This window comes from Macrobrachium rosenbergii, chromosome 5 (assembly GCF_040412425.1).
Source record: "Macrobrachium rosenbergii isolate ZJJX-2024 chromosome 5, ASM4041242v1, whole genome shotgun sequence".
Lineage (NCBI taxonomy): Eukaryota > Metazoa > Arthropoda > Malacostraca > Decapoda > Palaemonidae > Macrobrachium > Macrobrachium rosenbergii.
In genome coordinates this window covers 30,503,276-30,520,199 of record NC_089745.1, presented here as the reverse complement: position 1 = coordinate 30,520,199, position 16,924 = coordinate 30,503,276, and the positions used below count along the sequence as shown (strand labels likewise).

Sequence of the window (16,924 nt, the reverse complement as noted above, 5' to 3'; positions counted from 1 at the left end):
GTGAAAATGCCTTTTTGTAATCTTCACTAATGTGTATTTCAACACCTAATTTCAGGCTCATCGGGCAGTGCTGTCAGCAGGAAGTGCCTATTTTCAGGCTATGTTTACTGGTGGCTTAGCAGAAGAAACACAGGCTTCCATAGAAATCAAGTCAATAACTCCTAATGTTCTTGCGCAGTTAATTAACTTCATATACACAGGTAATGTTCAATTTTGTATAGCATGAGTCATTTGGGGATCCATCACTGCAAATAGTTTTCTGTGGCATCCATAAATTTACCACTGTTTTACTGGTTGATAAATACAGTTTGGAAAATTCTAAATATGATTTATAAATAGATCTTCTGGGACAATAAATAAATTCTTATTTAATGCACAGGAGATATTGAAGTTACGGTGGAAAATGTCCAAGAGTTAATGGTTGCAGCAGACATGATGGAAATTCATCATGTTGTTCATGTCGGCACAAACTTCCTGAAGAAAGAACTCAGTCCTGCCAATGCAATAGGAATTTATAGGTTTGTGCAAATAATCCTTTGATTTCGTTTATTGGCAAATGTAGGACTTTACAATACAGTATTCTGTGATTAACTGATACACAGTATGTAGGGTTTATTCATACTGCATTGGAATTTAGTTAGGTATAAAGGATGGACAGTGGAGGAACAACTGACTTAAGATGTAAAATGTTTGGATATTGCCTTTATTAATGCAAACTTTCTTTTTAATTTAGTTTAAAAAATTTCTCATTTTAACCATTGCATTACGTCATACAATATCATTTATGTTTATTCATCCCCCAGGTTTGCTGAAGCTCATCATCTAGTCGAAATGCAAGAAGCTGCAAGAGATTTCATATTTGCCAGTTTTTCTGAAGTGGTTATGGAAGAAGAATTCTTAGAAACGCCTCGTGAAGTTTTGATTGAATTACTTCAGTCAGAGTATTTGCGTATTGACTCTGAATTTCAAGTGAGTGCTATTTCGAAATTTGTCCTCATAAGCCAATGCAGTAGGTTTTGCCATGGAAACAATCAAGAAGTACATTGGTAGATTTTCATGAAAAATAGTACTGTCAAGTCATTACATCATGATTTGTGAAAATGGAAACTCCCATTTGTGCCCAGCTTTATGAGAAGCATTTAAATGTTTTGTATTGGTTTTAAGGGTGTTATTGTATGTTACTGTACTACCTATCATATTGAAGTGTCACTTAAATTTTTCGCAAGTTTGATAATGAAGTTTATCTTTTAGATTATGCTTTAATTAATCTTTTCCTTCACTTTTAATAGGGCATCTTGTCCATCAGCTTAACTTTTTTTTAAACATGGTGCAAAGGACATGTTCAAGCTATCTCCATCTCCTATTCATCATTATCTGTTCTATAATGCCTCTTGTGGTTTCATTTCCTACTCTCCTGCAATCTGATTTCTGATATTCTTTGTAAAACTTTATTCTCAATTGACAAAATTTTTTATAGTCTTACTGTCATACCATGATTCATGCCAGTAAAGCACTACAGATCATACTAAAGTAACTGTCATACCATGATTCATGCCAGTAAAGCACTACAGATCATACTAAAGTATAATCATTTGCAACTCCTGTAAATTTGATTTCCAAATCTTATTCAGCCTGCCCATTGTTTAAAATGCCTTATTTAGTCCTTCAGCAAATCCAACTGAAGAGAACCTGTAATGGATATTTTCCCTAAGAATTTGAAAGACTTAACATCATGAGTTCTTTTTGTGTGTGGTGTTATCTGCCCTCATTTACTTTTGTTTTTCTTAGACTTATCATAAGCCCCACTTCTCTAGATGTAAGATGCAGTCTATTAAGCAAGAGCTGAAAAATTTTGTGTTGCTGATCAAAACAGCATCATTTGCATATTCTAAGTATTATAAAATTTCAGTTGTTGCTCTAAACTAAACATTCTCTTTCATTTCCAACTACTTTCTTCTTTAAAATCCAAGGAAAGGGTAGGCAGTGACACAAAATATCCCCATAGCACTGTACTACTTACTGAAAATTCATTTGACACTACTTCATCAACATTAACTAAGCTTTAATTTTGCTCATGGGTAATTTCAGTTACCTTTATACATTTAATGGCAATACCGTAATGATGCATTATGAAATAATAATTCACCGTTTACCTGTTTATCCCCTGGTATTCTTTTTAGCTGATCATATACCTTTTATTCCTGCTGAAGGAATTAAATAAAAATTATTCATGAAGGCTGATACTCTTCTGTAACATTAATATAATTTTGCAGTCTGATTTTTTATTATTAATATTAATGACTCCTTTCACAATTTGTTTGCCTTTAAACTTGCGTAGCAGTAAGGATCTGATTTTACAAATGATTTAACATTACAAAGCTTTATAAAACTTCTATGAATTAGCTACAGTATTGTGATTTGCATTGTGCTTCTAGAATTCACCTAATATACAAGAATAAAACAAATATTCTTCCCATCAGATAAATAACTGAAAATTAATTATTTGGCAGTGCAGTACTGTGCGTATAAAGCAAACTGCAGAAATTTTAGTCAAAGAATTTCTGATTCATTTGGCTTTAATTCATTGTGTTTTCATCCTTTTTTTTTCCGTTTTGTCAAAAATATATAAAATTATTTTTGAAATGAACCATACCTCTCCATTGTATAACTTTTACTTCAGCACCAGTGGTAGTTCAATAAATTAACAAAAAACGAGAACACTCTGTTTTCTATGAATATCTGATTAATACTGTATCCATCTACAGTACTTAACCCCCACGCCCCACCATGGGACCAATGGGTACAAACACTCATAGCCGGTCAGTCTCCTTCTGTTGCTTGTTTCAGTAGGAGGTTGACAGATTGTTAAATGTAATCAGTTTTCTGTTGGTTTGTTTTTAGATTTCTTTTATTTTATTTTGAACATCAGTTCGGTAAGAATTGATGTAATAGGCATTACAGGCAGTCCCTGAGTTACGACAGAGATCCGTTCAAGAGGTGGTGACCTAAGTCGGATCTTAAATTTTAAAAATTTATAAAAATTAAAAAAAAAGTGATGAAAGCCTTACCTTTAATCCTTTGGTTGGCTTGCACACTGGAAGGATGGCAACACTTACTTATTAACATGAGGGAGCTCAGAAACTAGTACCCAGCCTAACGCTGCCTTAACTTCCGATTTTCGTCTTAAGGGGAGTGTTTGACGAAAAAATCGAAGAATTCAAATTTTTCATGATATTTCACATACGGACTCTTACACCTCTTGACTATATTCTCAAAAAATTTTATTAAAAAATTTGCAATAGTTTTGGAGTTATAAGCAAAAACCATATATATAACCCTACTATCACTGAGAAAATTACATTTTCCGTATAATGTAATGATAACTTCAGTATATTGGTAGGAATTTCAATTTAGCTATCAAAGAAGAATATCTTAATACGGTATATGGCAACTATATCCTATGCAAGTGCGTAGAGGCTCTGTTGGGTGAAGGAGTGTACCCATTTGGGCAATCAGTGGCAGCTCGGCTCTCGACGAAGCAAGATGCCGTGCTGCCCAACCTCGCCCGTGTTTTGATAAACTTTTCACTCAGTGCACTTATATTACTTTGCAAGTCAATTTTTTGTATTTCTCTTGGCTTTGCAATACTTCTTTGTTCAGAAAAAACCATGCCGAGACCAAGAAAATTTAAACAACATCTACGTTCCATAAGAGAAAGGAAGAAACGACATCATGAAGAGGGAGGCATCCAAGAGAGAGGAAAGAGGGGGACCAGGAGCCTAAATATATAAAATATAATTCAATATACATAAAATAATAATCACAGATCACACCAATATGATATAACATATCAAATTTGTCATAAAAACCTCAAAGTGTGAGACAACAAGCAAATAAATGGACAGACAAACAAAAAATGTCATCATAAAACTTTGAAGGCCGATATCTCAAAACTAAAGTTATCAACCTTCAAATGGAAACTCAGACCTAACGAATTCACCTATCTCAATGAAACAAGAAGCAAATGAAAGCTAAATAAATTGTCTACAAAACTATAGTTTTTTTTATTTTGTCCCAAACATTTTTTGGGGATTTATTTTTCCACGAAATTGATCATGAAAAAATGCTCTATTACTTTATTCTTATCTATAATACCTGTCTACCATGTAAATTTCAGCTCTAAGGTTGCAATAGTTATGGCTGAGTTTTTTTTTTAAAGAATTGTAGGGAGGGGCAGGGGTACCAGCGAATGGAGGGGCGAGAAGGAAAATATGAATATTGACCTTTTCGCTATACATAAACTAACCAACACCCAAAATTTCAAACTGATTCATGCAAAAAAACCAGAGTTATTAATAAAAAACTATTTTTTCAAACGCTCCCCGTAAGTCGAGACAATTTTTTATGAATATTTTTGAAAAGCATTGTAAGATTGGATCGACTTATGTTGAGACCGTCTTAACTCAGGGACTGCCTGTATTCGAATATTAATGACCCTTATAATATGAGGATAATTATGTGAATCTCAGTTTATCGAAATGTAGAAATTGATTGCAAATGGAGAGAGATTGTTAGATTGTAGAAACAACTATAGAGGATAGGTCTGGTAAGACCTGAGTTAAAGGGATGCATGTTTTGTCTGCTTCCCCTTTTCGTAAATGCTTAAGTCCTCTGCTGCTTCTCTTCAATCTGTTACTCCAAATGTGCTTCCCATCTGTTCAGGGTGCTGTACTGTATTATATTTGATAGGAGGAAGTCATTTTTTATGTTCACTTGTTGTAAGTTTCGTGGGATATTAGTAATTTTCTTCTCTTGCACTACCCTCCTGAGAGTCTCGTTAAGTTCAGGTTTTTCCCCCCCTCTATCAGAGGAAGGGTCAACGCCCCCACTTTTTTCTTGCCTTGTTCTTGGCACGTCCTGTCTTACTCCCTCATGGCTTTGAGTAACAGGGAACCAGGACATGTTAGAAAGCTGCGTGGATCTGTGTGTGTTTCTCTTTTGTCTGTTTGGTCTGGTGTCTGCAACTCCAGTTCCTATGTGAGCAGTGCCAGCTCTGATGTTAGCAATGCCAAGTCTGGCATTAAGGGCACTAAGTCTGACATGAGCGACACCAGTTCTGGCACCAGAATTCGTTCTGCGATAGGATCGCTTGGATAAGAGTAAGAAGAGTTGCCCAACGTTTTTACCTCTTGTAATTTTATCGTATTGGATTGGCTTGATAGGAGTGATGTTTATACTCTTAACCCTTAAACGCCGAGCCTCTATTTACAAAAATGTCTCCCGTATGCCGGCGACGTTCAGGAGTTAGCGGCGAAGCGGAAAAAAAGTTTTTTTCAAAAAATCACAGCACGCTTAGTTTTTAAGATTAAGAGTTCAATTTTGGCTCCTTTTTTTGTCATTGCCTGAAGTTTATTATGCAACCATCAGAAATGAAAAAAAAATATCATTATCATATATAAATATTGAAATATATGACAGCACAAAAAAAAATTTTCATATATAATTTTATACAAATCGCGCTGTGAGCAAAACGGTTAAAGCTAACGGATTATTTTTTTCTTTGTATTGTACACTAAATTGCAATGATTTTGGTATATAACAAATTGTAAAACGATCAAAGCAACACAGAGAAAATATTATCAAAATATGATGCATGAATCCATAACGCGCGGGACGCCAAAAAAATGTTTTTTTAAAAATTCACCATAAATCGAAATATTGTGCTAGAGACTTCCCGTTTGTTGAAAAATGAAGCTAATTGATTGAATATTACTAGACTGTAAGTGTTTTAGCTTACAATTGCAGTTTTCGACCATTTCGGTCAAGGTAAAGTTGACCGGAGGTCGAATTTTTTCTATTTATTGTAATTTATATGAAAATATTTCAAAACTGATAAAAGTTACAACCATGAGTTATTTTCTGTTGTATTCTACATGAAATTGCGCACATTTTCATATATAAAAGTTTATGTAACGACTAATATAAAACGGTGCAAACATTACGACAACGTGACGAAAGAATTTCAGAGATGTTCGGCCGAGTTACCGTGCGGACGTAAGGAAAATGTTTTTTTCAAAAATTCACCATAAATCAAAATATTGTGCTAGAGACTTCCAATTTATTGCAAAATAAAGGTAAATGATTGAATATTACTAGAATGTAAGAGTTTTAGCTTATAATTGCGTTTTTCGACCATTTCGGTCGAGTTAAAGTTGACCGAAGGTTGAAATTTTGGCAGTTATCGTGATTTATGTGAAAATATTTCAAAAGTGATAAAAGCTACAATCATGAATTATTTTCTGTTGTATTCTACATGAAATTGCGCACATTTTCATATGTAAAAATTTATGTAACGACTAATGTAAAACGATGCAAACATTACGACAACGTGACAAAAGAATTTCTGAGATGTTCGCCGAGTTACTGCGCCGCAGACGTAAGGAAAAAGTTTTTTTTTCAGAAATTCACCATAAATCGAAATATTGTGCTAAAGACTTCCAGTTTGTTGCAAAATGAAGGTACATGATTGAATATTACTAGAATGTAAGAGTTTTAGTTTATAATTGCATTTTTACCATTTTGGTCGAGTTAAAGTTGACTGAAGGTTGAAATTTTGGCAGTTATCGTGATTTATATGAAAATATTTCAAAACTGATAAAAGCTACAACCATGAGTTATTTTCTGTTGTATTCTACATGAAATTGCGCACATTTCCATATATAAAACTTTATGTAACGACTAATATAAAACGGTGCAAACATTACGACAACGTGATGAAAGAATTTCTGGCGCGGACGTAAGGAAAAAGTTTTTTTCAAAAATTCATCATAAATCGAAATATTGTGCTAGAGACTTCCAATTTGTTGCAAAATGAAGGTAAATGATTGAATATTACTAGAATGTAAGAGTTTTAGCTTACAATTGCGTTTTTTGACCATTTTGGTCGAGTCAAAGTTGACCGAAGGTTGAAATTTTGGCAGTTATCGAGATTTATATGAAAATATTTCCAAACTGATAAAAGCTACAACCATGGGTTGTATTTTGTTGTATTTTACATGAAATTGCGCACATTTTCATATATAAAACTTTACGTAATGGCTAATATAAAACAGTGCAAAAATTACGACAAAATGACGAAAGAATTTCTGAAATTTTTGGCGAGTTACGGCAGCGGATGTAAGGAAAAAGTTTTTCAAAAATTCACCATAAATCGAAATATTGTGCTAGAGACTTCCAATTTGTTGCAAAATGAAGGTCAATAATTGAATATTACTAGAATGTAAGAGTTTTAGCTTACAATTGCGTTTTTCGACCATTTCGATCGAGTCAAAGTTGACCGAAGGTTGAAATTTTTGTAGTCGACGACGTGCACGATGCGTCCACTTGGCACCCAACAGACAATTTTAGTCGACATATGATACGTCCAGTAGGCGTTTAAAAGTTAAGCATCGGCTAAATCTGCCTTGCCAAGGAAAGTTACCATTTGCTTTTAGAAGTTTTGCTTGCAACCTCTGAAGCTAAGGGATCTTTTGTGGTTCTAATGAGAAACCTAGACTGCCTTTGGCTTTTCCATGTATAGTGCTTTTGTCTGCCAGCAGGATGGTGTGCCTCGCAGTTTTGATGCACAGGTCGCCCGCCCCTGGTGTGATTTTGTGCATTTCGTTGCAATGCCGCATTCTTGCGCGCCAATTTCTGACCCACATATCACTTGCACGCCTCCTATGCGCCTATTGCTTGCTCCCATCGCCTATGCTCACCTATCACCTGAGCTTGCCTGTAGCTTATGTGCCTTTCACCTCCACGCTTACGTTTCTTTTGCTTGCAAGCCTCTTAATTGTGCTCTTATCACATGTGCTCATGTCGCCATATTCTTGGCCAGGAATGATGGGCCAGGGGACAATAATAATTGATGGTTAGCAATTTGCATGATGCATCATCCCCATCTAAGAGAGCCCAGTTCACTAATACTGTATGAACTCCTGATGCTAATGCAATCAAAATCACCTTTTATAGCTTGTGCATTGTGGTTGTATTGGGTCCACTGAACTGAGGGGCTGATAGAAGTCTAAGCACCTTGTCCAGGGACCAAGAAATTGGAAGCCTTTTGGGAGTGGGCCTTGTAGAGCAAAAGACTGCGGAAGGGAAGTGACAACTTCTATACTGGAGTCAATCCCGAATCCGTAAAGCAAGGGTTCCATTAATGCAGCCTTGTATGTCATGACTGTTGTAACCACAAAGCATTTGTCTTCAAAAGGGTATATAAGAAAATATAGTTTCTATACAGAAATCTCAACTGGGCTCTCAGTATGGATATACAGTAATCTAACCATATCTTCCATACGGACTGGTAATGCTGGATAGAAGTCCGTAATTTTTGCACTAGGTACCTAGCAATGTTGCGTGAGTAATTATTACGATATTTAAAAAAAAAAATCTATACGTGAAGGTCTCGGCTTAGAAAGGAGAGACTTTCCCTCCTACTATCTGGGATAGAACAGTGGACGACAGTGGAATTGATCTTTTTGTCCGTTGTTGAGGTAATAGGAACCAATGCCTGTTTGTCCAATTTGGGGCTGTTAAGTTCACTATTCCTATGAAGGTTAGAAGCGCATCCGCCCTTTTGTGCTAGGGTGTTTGCTCAAAACCTTTGAAATCTGGGATAATGGAGAAAAAATTTTTGTCCTCCCTTGTTCCAGTCTTAAGGAAGGCATCTCTTGCTGTTGCTTGACTGTCCAGGTTTGGAGACACATACATCAGGAGTTTGTGATTCTAGTATGTGGCGAACAGGTCCACTTCTGGTTGTGGAAGCATGTTGGCTATTATTTGAAAAGAGTGGTTGTCCAACATCCACTCTGTTGAGGCTGTCGTTTTCCTTGATAGAGAGTCTGCTATTACAATGGGACCCCCTGTGAGGTGAACTGCAGACATGTGCCACTTCCTTGCTTACGCCATCTGAAGGATGGCTAACATTACCATATTGAGAGGAGGTGAATGTGATCCAGACCTCTTGATGTAGGATATTGTGGTTATGTTCTCTCTCTTCTGGAGGTTTGAGTTTTTTTGAGAGACAAAAAGGCAGCCATCAGCTCCAAGAACTTGATATAACAATTCCTGAGTAGCTGATCACCTCCCTGCCACCTGACAATCTTCCCAATGTCCTCTGTATGAGTTTGTCACTCATACAGATGGAGGAGTCAGGGTGACCTGTTTCACCAGAGATTCCTTCCAAATTTAAGGCCGAAGTATCTCCCCAACTCTTTTTATCCTCTGATGAGGTCTGTCTCACATCTTTTTCTTGTCATGTCGATAGCCAGAATTTGTTCACACTTTTAAAAGCTGCAATCTATGTATTGGATCTATTACTGACGAGAACTGCAGCAGGCCCATCATGCGTTCTGATTGCCATCTGGAAACTCTGGGCTGTGCAAGGAACCTTTTGAGGACTTGCCTTATTCTGTTTTGAGCAAGATGGGGAGAGACAACAGGCCGTGAAGAGTATCTCAACACAGTCCCAGCCACTGAAAGTGTCTGCTGGGCATGAGGGAGGATATTTTCAAATTTATAATAAAACCTTTTGACTGTACTTTAGTCTGTTGACCATTGCTCTTGGGTTTTTCAAGCACACTTTTCTTGTGGGCCCCTAAATCTTTTTGTTTGAGTTCTTGAAAGAATACCGTTGCTAGTTTGACAAATATTCTTTAGGCAATGTTTAGCCGAAAGGACCTGACTTTGAATCTGTACGTATCTTTCCTTATTCAGACCTTATGAAGGGGCGGATTCAATGTACTTAGGCAACGGTAATCATCAAAAACTTTCGGCCAACAATGTGCTTGTTCAATGTCGATTGGTTGAGGATCACTCTTCTTTTGGACGAGTTCCTTTTGAGGACACTGAAGAGACATACTTGTGGACGCATATATACAAGTTTCCGTCCCCCACAGGGAAAACTTCCATTGTCTGTGATGTCATCGAAGCTGACCCCCAACCAATATAATTCCTCTTGGTATCTGCCTCCTCCTCTGCCTTCACCTTTGATAGACATTCCAGGTGTTGTTTTTCCCTTTTTCCCCTATGGGATGGTTTTGGACCTTGTGAAAAGGATGGCCTTGAAGTTGCTGTTGTCCCTTTGCAGGAATTGTCCTTCTGACCACCTAACTGTTTTTGAGGAAAATTTTGGGGTGACTGAAGGCTTATATGATTTTTGATCAAAGTGAGCCTTTTTTGGGGTTGGGTCAAGGGAAACTTTGGGTTCTTTGTTTCTTGAATTCCTCTTTTCCCCGAAGAGCGTACACTGTACAATTCTGTTGGTAGGTATGCTCATCGAGTTGAGCTACAACAGATTCCTCTAACAGGTCCTTACAGAATGGGTTAGAATTCGCAATTTTATGTGCCATTCTAGGAAGTCAAAGGGTGCTTTCCATCGGGTTCTCATAGACTTTTGGCCTCAACAGCAAAAATTATCCTGGGATGTTCTGGAAGCTTTAAGATGGCAACTTCCAGCAAGGTGGTAGAGTTTATAATGCTGAGGAGTCGGAGCCTAGCATAAAATTCTGACGAGGCTACTTGGTGAGCAACTTGGGTCTAATTCAAAAAGGCAGTAGAGATCCATTTTTCATTGACCTGGTAAGGGTGATTTCATTAGTTTTTAAAAAACTATAAGCACAGGTAAGAAAACCATTTCTGCTAGTGGTTTCTCCAAGTCTGGTGAGGATGGTACCAGGTGCCATTCTGTATTAAGGAATGCTGTTGTTTGTAAATTCTACATTTACAACTTCGATCATAGTTTTTCTCTCATTAATTACCTACTTGCCATTGGGAGAGAAAGTGCATACTGAGGTATCTCACCAAGGTGCACACTGAGGTGTCTCACCAAGGATTATCAGTATCATCAGGGGTGAGTATTGGAGCCCCTATTATGTTTTGATCTGAAGTTCTATATTCCAAACTGACCCATTGTTGTTTCTAGTTGGAATTCTAAAATCAGACCTTGTTTGGGCGGCATTTGTATCTACACTCACTTTTCGGTTACAGGATGTAGCACTTTTACACTCTGGTTTGTTCATTATATCCAATCCTAGGCTATTTGGTTTACTATATAAAACAGTAATCACTATTGTGTAACCTTATAACCAGGTTATAACTTACTCTAATCTAGGCTACTGCCTAAACTGGATTATTTTATTCACACTTAAGTGTATAGGTTACATAAACAAAACACAATTAGCCTACCTTAGTATGTAGCCTTAAGGATAGGTTACATCTCATCTAGCACAGATTATGATTTCATCTAATCCTAATTACATGGTCTAGGCTAAGAATTTAGTCCAGAAATGGGATGTTTCATGAAAAATTACCACTTAACTTTATATAAGGTAATGCCTAAGCTAGTCGTCGATTTAGCTCATGCTAAAGTGCACTGGCTTATATAAAAGGGAAAAAATTTATACTAATATGTAGCCTCATTGTTAGGCTATCGATTTACTATGCCCAGATATTGTTATTATCTGATCCTAGGGTCCTCGTTCTAAGCTTGGCCACTAAGGATATGTAATCCAAGGATGTACATAGGCTACAGACAACATCCATTATTAATCTAGTTTGAATTATTCCCACTTACTGCCTAGATTATTGTAGACATCGTATAATCTGAAAGAATTTTCCATATTAATAGTAAGTTGTGGAACATTTCTTTTAGTTAAAACATTTAGTTAGAACTTAAAACAATTTTCGTTTTACGAAACTAGGTAACAATCAACGCATTACGAGGCTAGGTAGGCTAGCGATCAACGAGCCGGGTTCCGGCTTTAATACACAAATTATATAAATTCTAAAAGTTTAAAACTAAAACTTTCAACTGTTTGTTAATATTGAGCACTTATCTTGCTATTTTTGATGTTTCCATAATCCTCGATACTAAAACGGAGAAAGAAGTTGAATTTTTTCGGAGCGCTGGTAACGACGCGAACCGTTCGCTTTGGACCAAACAGAGGTAATGGCTCCTGGGTCTTTTAACGGCCTGGTTGTAAACGAGGGCAGATGCGCGTGCGCAATAGTCACTTCTCTTTCTTGCGGGTTAATTGACGTTGGAAAAACTGGGTTCAGCTTCGCTGAAGATAAGGGAAAGTGCCCTCTTATCTCTGAGTCCATTATATACTCCATCATGTGTTATAATGTTAATCATTACGACACAATACCTGGCCAAAAGACCAACTAAATTAGAAGAGAATTCTTTGATATTAGTTTGGTCACCATGGAGCTCTGGTAGACCATGGAAGGTAACTCCTTTGAGGACAAAACAGCGACTACGCTATCAAAATACCAAAATTTCCTTTGGTGAATAAATTTTTCACCTAGTTAATCTTTTCATAGTACCTGAGCAATATTTCATCAGTTTCTCTGTCAGTAAAGATAACTGCAGTTGACCGAATGTCACCAATTATGAAGTTTAGGTCAGGGAATTGAAATACCAAAGTTTCCTTTGGAGAGTAAACGGTTGACCTACTTAACCTTTTCATAATACGTCAGCAATATTTCCTTTGTTCTTTGCCCAGTAAATAATATAACTGCAATTGACCGGATGCCACCAATTATAGATTAGGCCTAACCATACAGGTAATGATAAATTGTTTTCAGTTGAATGTAAGTCACCAGTTATAACTTTTTTTTTTTTTTTGTACTAAATATCAATTGTCAATATTACAAGAAATTACATCTCTACCAGCCGGGCATTGTTTCTTAACTATATTCTTGATGTTATAGTTAAGTACAATATTCTATGAATGAAATTTTTTATTGACCTTCCATTTCTTTTAAAAACAATTAAACTATTGCATTTTGCTTAATTATATTTTTACAAAAATACTGGCTAAATCTCATTAAAATGAAAATCTTTTGGTTTGTAAACATTCCCTTTTGAGTCTTTCTCTACCCATCTCGCCATGTGATGTAGGTGTAGCTCCACCTACCTGTGTGTGAACAGACCTTATCTATTTTAGACCATGGGTTAAGGTGTAAGTCATGGTCTCACATGAAGGGTTTTTTTTCAGCACTGATACCTCTATAAACAGGGTTAGGTTTCTGTTGTTTTTCAAGCTTGAGATAACTTCTTGGCAGCAGCCTTTAAGGCTAAAGGCCTATGTTGGCTCTGGCTATAGGCTTGTCTAAGGACAAAGACATCTAGACGTCTTTCAAGTTGTTAAGGTGGAGTTTCCCAGGTCTCTGCTACATACTTTACCTTCAAATCTGTATGCCGTTCTTCAGTTCATTGTAGTGTTGCCCTTTGAACCATTTGGAGCAAGCTCCTTGTAAAGAGGCTTCTATGGAAACTTCACAGTAGCCTTAGCCACAGCTAAAGAGTGAGAGACAGCTACAAGCTTTGTTAGTTAAGGTAGTTTTTGCTGGAGACAAAGCAATTATTTTTGCCATATTTTGGGCTAAGTACGGTTTTGGGCTAGGCTTTTGCCTACAATAGTAACGTTACCTAGTCTGGAGTCACTAGGGCATGAGGAACTTGACCCCTTGGGGTGTGGTAAGGACTTTGAGAATTGTTGGAATTACACTAAAAGTATTAAACCTGGTGTAAGGTTCTGTGTACAGTGGGTCCCCGGTAATTGCGGGTGTTAGGGACCACAACCACCGGCATTAAGCGAAAATCCGCGATAAGTTGGAACAACCCTCTGAAAAACGCTTATAACTGCCTGCTTTAATAGTTCAAAGACCCCCTCTAAAAATGCTTATAACTGCCAATTTTAATAGTTCAAATGCCAAATATACCTTAAACTATCATCCTAAAACCCTTTAATATACAGGCAGTCCCTGGTTATGGGCAATCCGATTTTATGGCGTTTGCCTAGCTGATAAGCGGAAATTGGCAATTTTCGGTGCTGAAAATTGCCATTTTCCACTTATCGGCGCCGATAATTGGGTATTGGAGCCGATACATACCTAACAGAGGTGCCGATCTCCGGTTATCGGCACTGATAAGCACTGAAAATCGCTGATTTTCGCTTATCATCATGCCGTCGGAACAGAACTCCCGCCAGTAACCGGGGACTGCCTGTAATGTCAAAGTCATCTTACAGCATTACCCTTAAAAATATATGGCTTACAGCTATACGTGAAAACTAAACTCAAGTCCCCCTACATTCAAACACAGCCATTTTCTCTCATACAGTATTGAAGCTGTCCTGTTTCTCTTTTCAGTTAGGAGAAACACTGGGAATTCACAAGTAGTTAAATACTTTACAGTACTTAAATATTTAAATATGCAGTAAAAAAATACCAATTTATAAATGCAAACAACAGTGATAAAGTATTCTCTTGTGTATGTACATGTTACAATGATTTACTAGCTTTCAAATATTAATGTAAACACAGCAAAATATCTATAAAATGTTATTTCACTTGCAGAATCCATTTGTACTATACAGTATCATATTAGTCTGTTATCATCGTAATATATATGTATAATAAAAATCGATCGTCCCGACATTTGTAAAGTTTATGTTCTGAGAATCAGCTGGTTGAGTCTGTTACCGAAAGAATTAGAAAAATAATTTTTTAGTTGCTAAAAGAAACAAATGTATTAATGGAATTATTTTTTATTTTGTACATAGAAGTTTATGAGAGAGAGAGAGAGAGAGAGAGATTACAAATGAAGTCTCAGCACAGTAGCTGGGGAAGACTTGACTTGAGAGACTGGGGAGGAGAGTACAATATAACCTTGTGTTGCTTTCATATGAAATTCGGATTTTAAATACTTTTACATTGATTGTAGATAAAACATCAATACTGATAAAATATTCTCTTGTGTACTGTTATAATATGTCTGATAATCATAGGGTTAGCTAAACTTGTAATGAAGAAGGGTTCAGTAAATCAGAGAAAGAAAAAAAATGGCAAAACGTACCTACAGTAAAAACAATTACAAATGTCGGGGTAGTTTTTTTTATACATATTATGATGATAATACTGTACATCAATATAATACAGTACAGTATAAATGGAGAGAGAGAGAGAGAGAGAGAGAGAGAGAGAGAGAGAGAGAGAGTACATCAATATAATACAGTACAGTATAAAGAGAGAGAGAGAGAGAGAGAGAGAGAGAGAGAGAGAGAGAGAGAGAGAGAGAGAGAGAGAGAGAGAGAGAGATTTTGTTTCGGATTTTAATTAAGCATTTTATTGATATATTGCTTTGTTTACATTATTAATATTAATATTTGAAAATTAGTAAATAATTTTTTATTATAAAAAATGTATTTAGTCATGAAAATAAAATGAAAACTCAGTAATTAGTGAATATTGCTCTGAGGCATGTGACATGCTTTCCAATATGAAAAAACTCATGTGACATGCTTTCATGAATTAGTGAATTTTCCGCAATATATTTGGAGATAAGTTCCACAGAAAAACCTGCTATTAACTGAAGCCACAATTGCTGATCCATGATCTAGCGGAGACCCACTGTGTTGTGATTCGGAAACCAGAGCTTCCGAAGAGTAGGAATGTAATTTCCTTTTCATTAGGTCTTTGGTTAAGGTATCATGCTAGTTTCTATCCTTAGTGGAAGGTAAGCCACTTGGCATGTGAGCAGTGGCTACAACTTTTAAATTTGGAGAGAGCTTATTCTTGTGGTTGTGGTTTTTTGGGAAGCTTGGATACTCAGTTTTGAGTATTAGAAGTATACCTTTTTGTATTTATGTACTTGTTAGTTATCCATTGTTGGCTATGCAGGGTTTTGGCACAGTAACCCTAACCCTCCTCCTGCTGAAGGGGGCAACCTCCAAAGAGACTTAGGGTATCTTCATGATGAGGATCTTGTACCTGAGCAACAATCCTTCTAAGGCAGCAGTTATAGCATTTGGGTTGAATTCACTGGGTAAACAAACACTTGTTTTGTAAAAAATATTTTGTTACTAAGTAGCCTTTACAGGGTTGGCTGATTTCCACTTTGCCCACCTTCTTTTTCAAATGTGGGAATCAGCTATATAATGGAGAGGTAAAGTTCATTTAAAAAATATGAGTACTTAATTTAAGGTTTATTATTTAATTATTTGCCTCTCCATTATGCAGTTTGGGGGTAGGGGAAGTAGATGAATAGAAGTTGGATATTCATGGAAAACCGAGTATTCTTGTTTTTTGTCTCAATATATCGAACTGCCACTGGCGTCGAAGTTAAAAAAAAAAAAAAGCTATATAATGGAGAGGTAAGTATTTAAGAAATAAATCTTAGGTATTTATATTTTTTTTATTTTTCAGGTATTTTCTGCAGCTATCCGATGGATAGGTCAGGACATTACCACCAGACGGCGTTATGTGTTCGAAATATTAAATCAAGTGAGACTACCTTTAATTCCAAGCAAATTACTAGAAAAGTCAATTAATGAATGTTGTGATATTAGTTTGAAGGTTGCTTTAAGGAGCATCCAGAAAGATCTAGTCAGTAAAAGAGGAAGTTTGGTGCCTCTATACGTCCAACCTAGAATCTGTGCCAGAAAGAAAATTTATGTAATTGGTGGATCCAAAAGAGAACTTATAAGTTCATGGACAAGATCAGAATGCACATTTGAAAGCGTAGAGTGTTTTGATACATTCAGAAAAGAATGGCAAAGAGTGTGCCCCATGGAAATTGGCAGAATCCTTCCTGGTATAGCAGTGTTAAATGGTAGAATATATGTTGTAGGTGGAGAGCAAGAAAGCCAGATTTTAGCAAATGGTGAAGTTTATGATCCTCAAGAAGATATTTGGACTAGTATGGCTTCCATGGTGATCCCAAGGTGTGAATTTGGACTCTGTGCTCATGAGGGTTATTTGTATGCCTTTGGAGGGTGGGTTGGCGAGGATATTGGAGGCTCAATTGAGCGTTATGACCCAATAGCAGATGAATGGAGGTTAGAGTCAAATATGCCAGAAGCACGATTCAGGT

The 16,924-nt window shown here is 36.6% G+C and overlaps 1 protein-coding gene across 1 annotated transcript in view; it reads left to right on the top strand.

Moving 5' to 3' along the window:
• The window catches only part of LOC136838633 (actin-binding protein IPP), a 59,427-nt gene that overhangs the window by 15,589 nt on the left and 26,914 nt on the right, over positions 1 to 16,924 (top strand). Inside the window, exons 3-6 of the mRNA XM_067103921.1 lie at positions 56 to 200; positions 380 to 518; positions 804 to 969; positions 16,258 to 16,922. Of these exons, the coding sequence (XP_066960022.1) occupies positions 56 to 200; positions 380 to 518; positions 804 to 969; positions 16,258 to 16,922 (1,115 nt within the window). The remainder of the gene's footprint in view (positions 1 to 55; positions 201 to 379; positions 519 to 803; positions 970 to 16,257; positions 16,923 to 16,924) is intronic.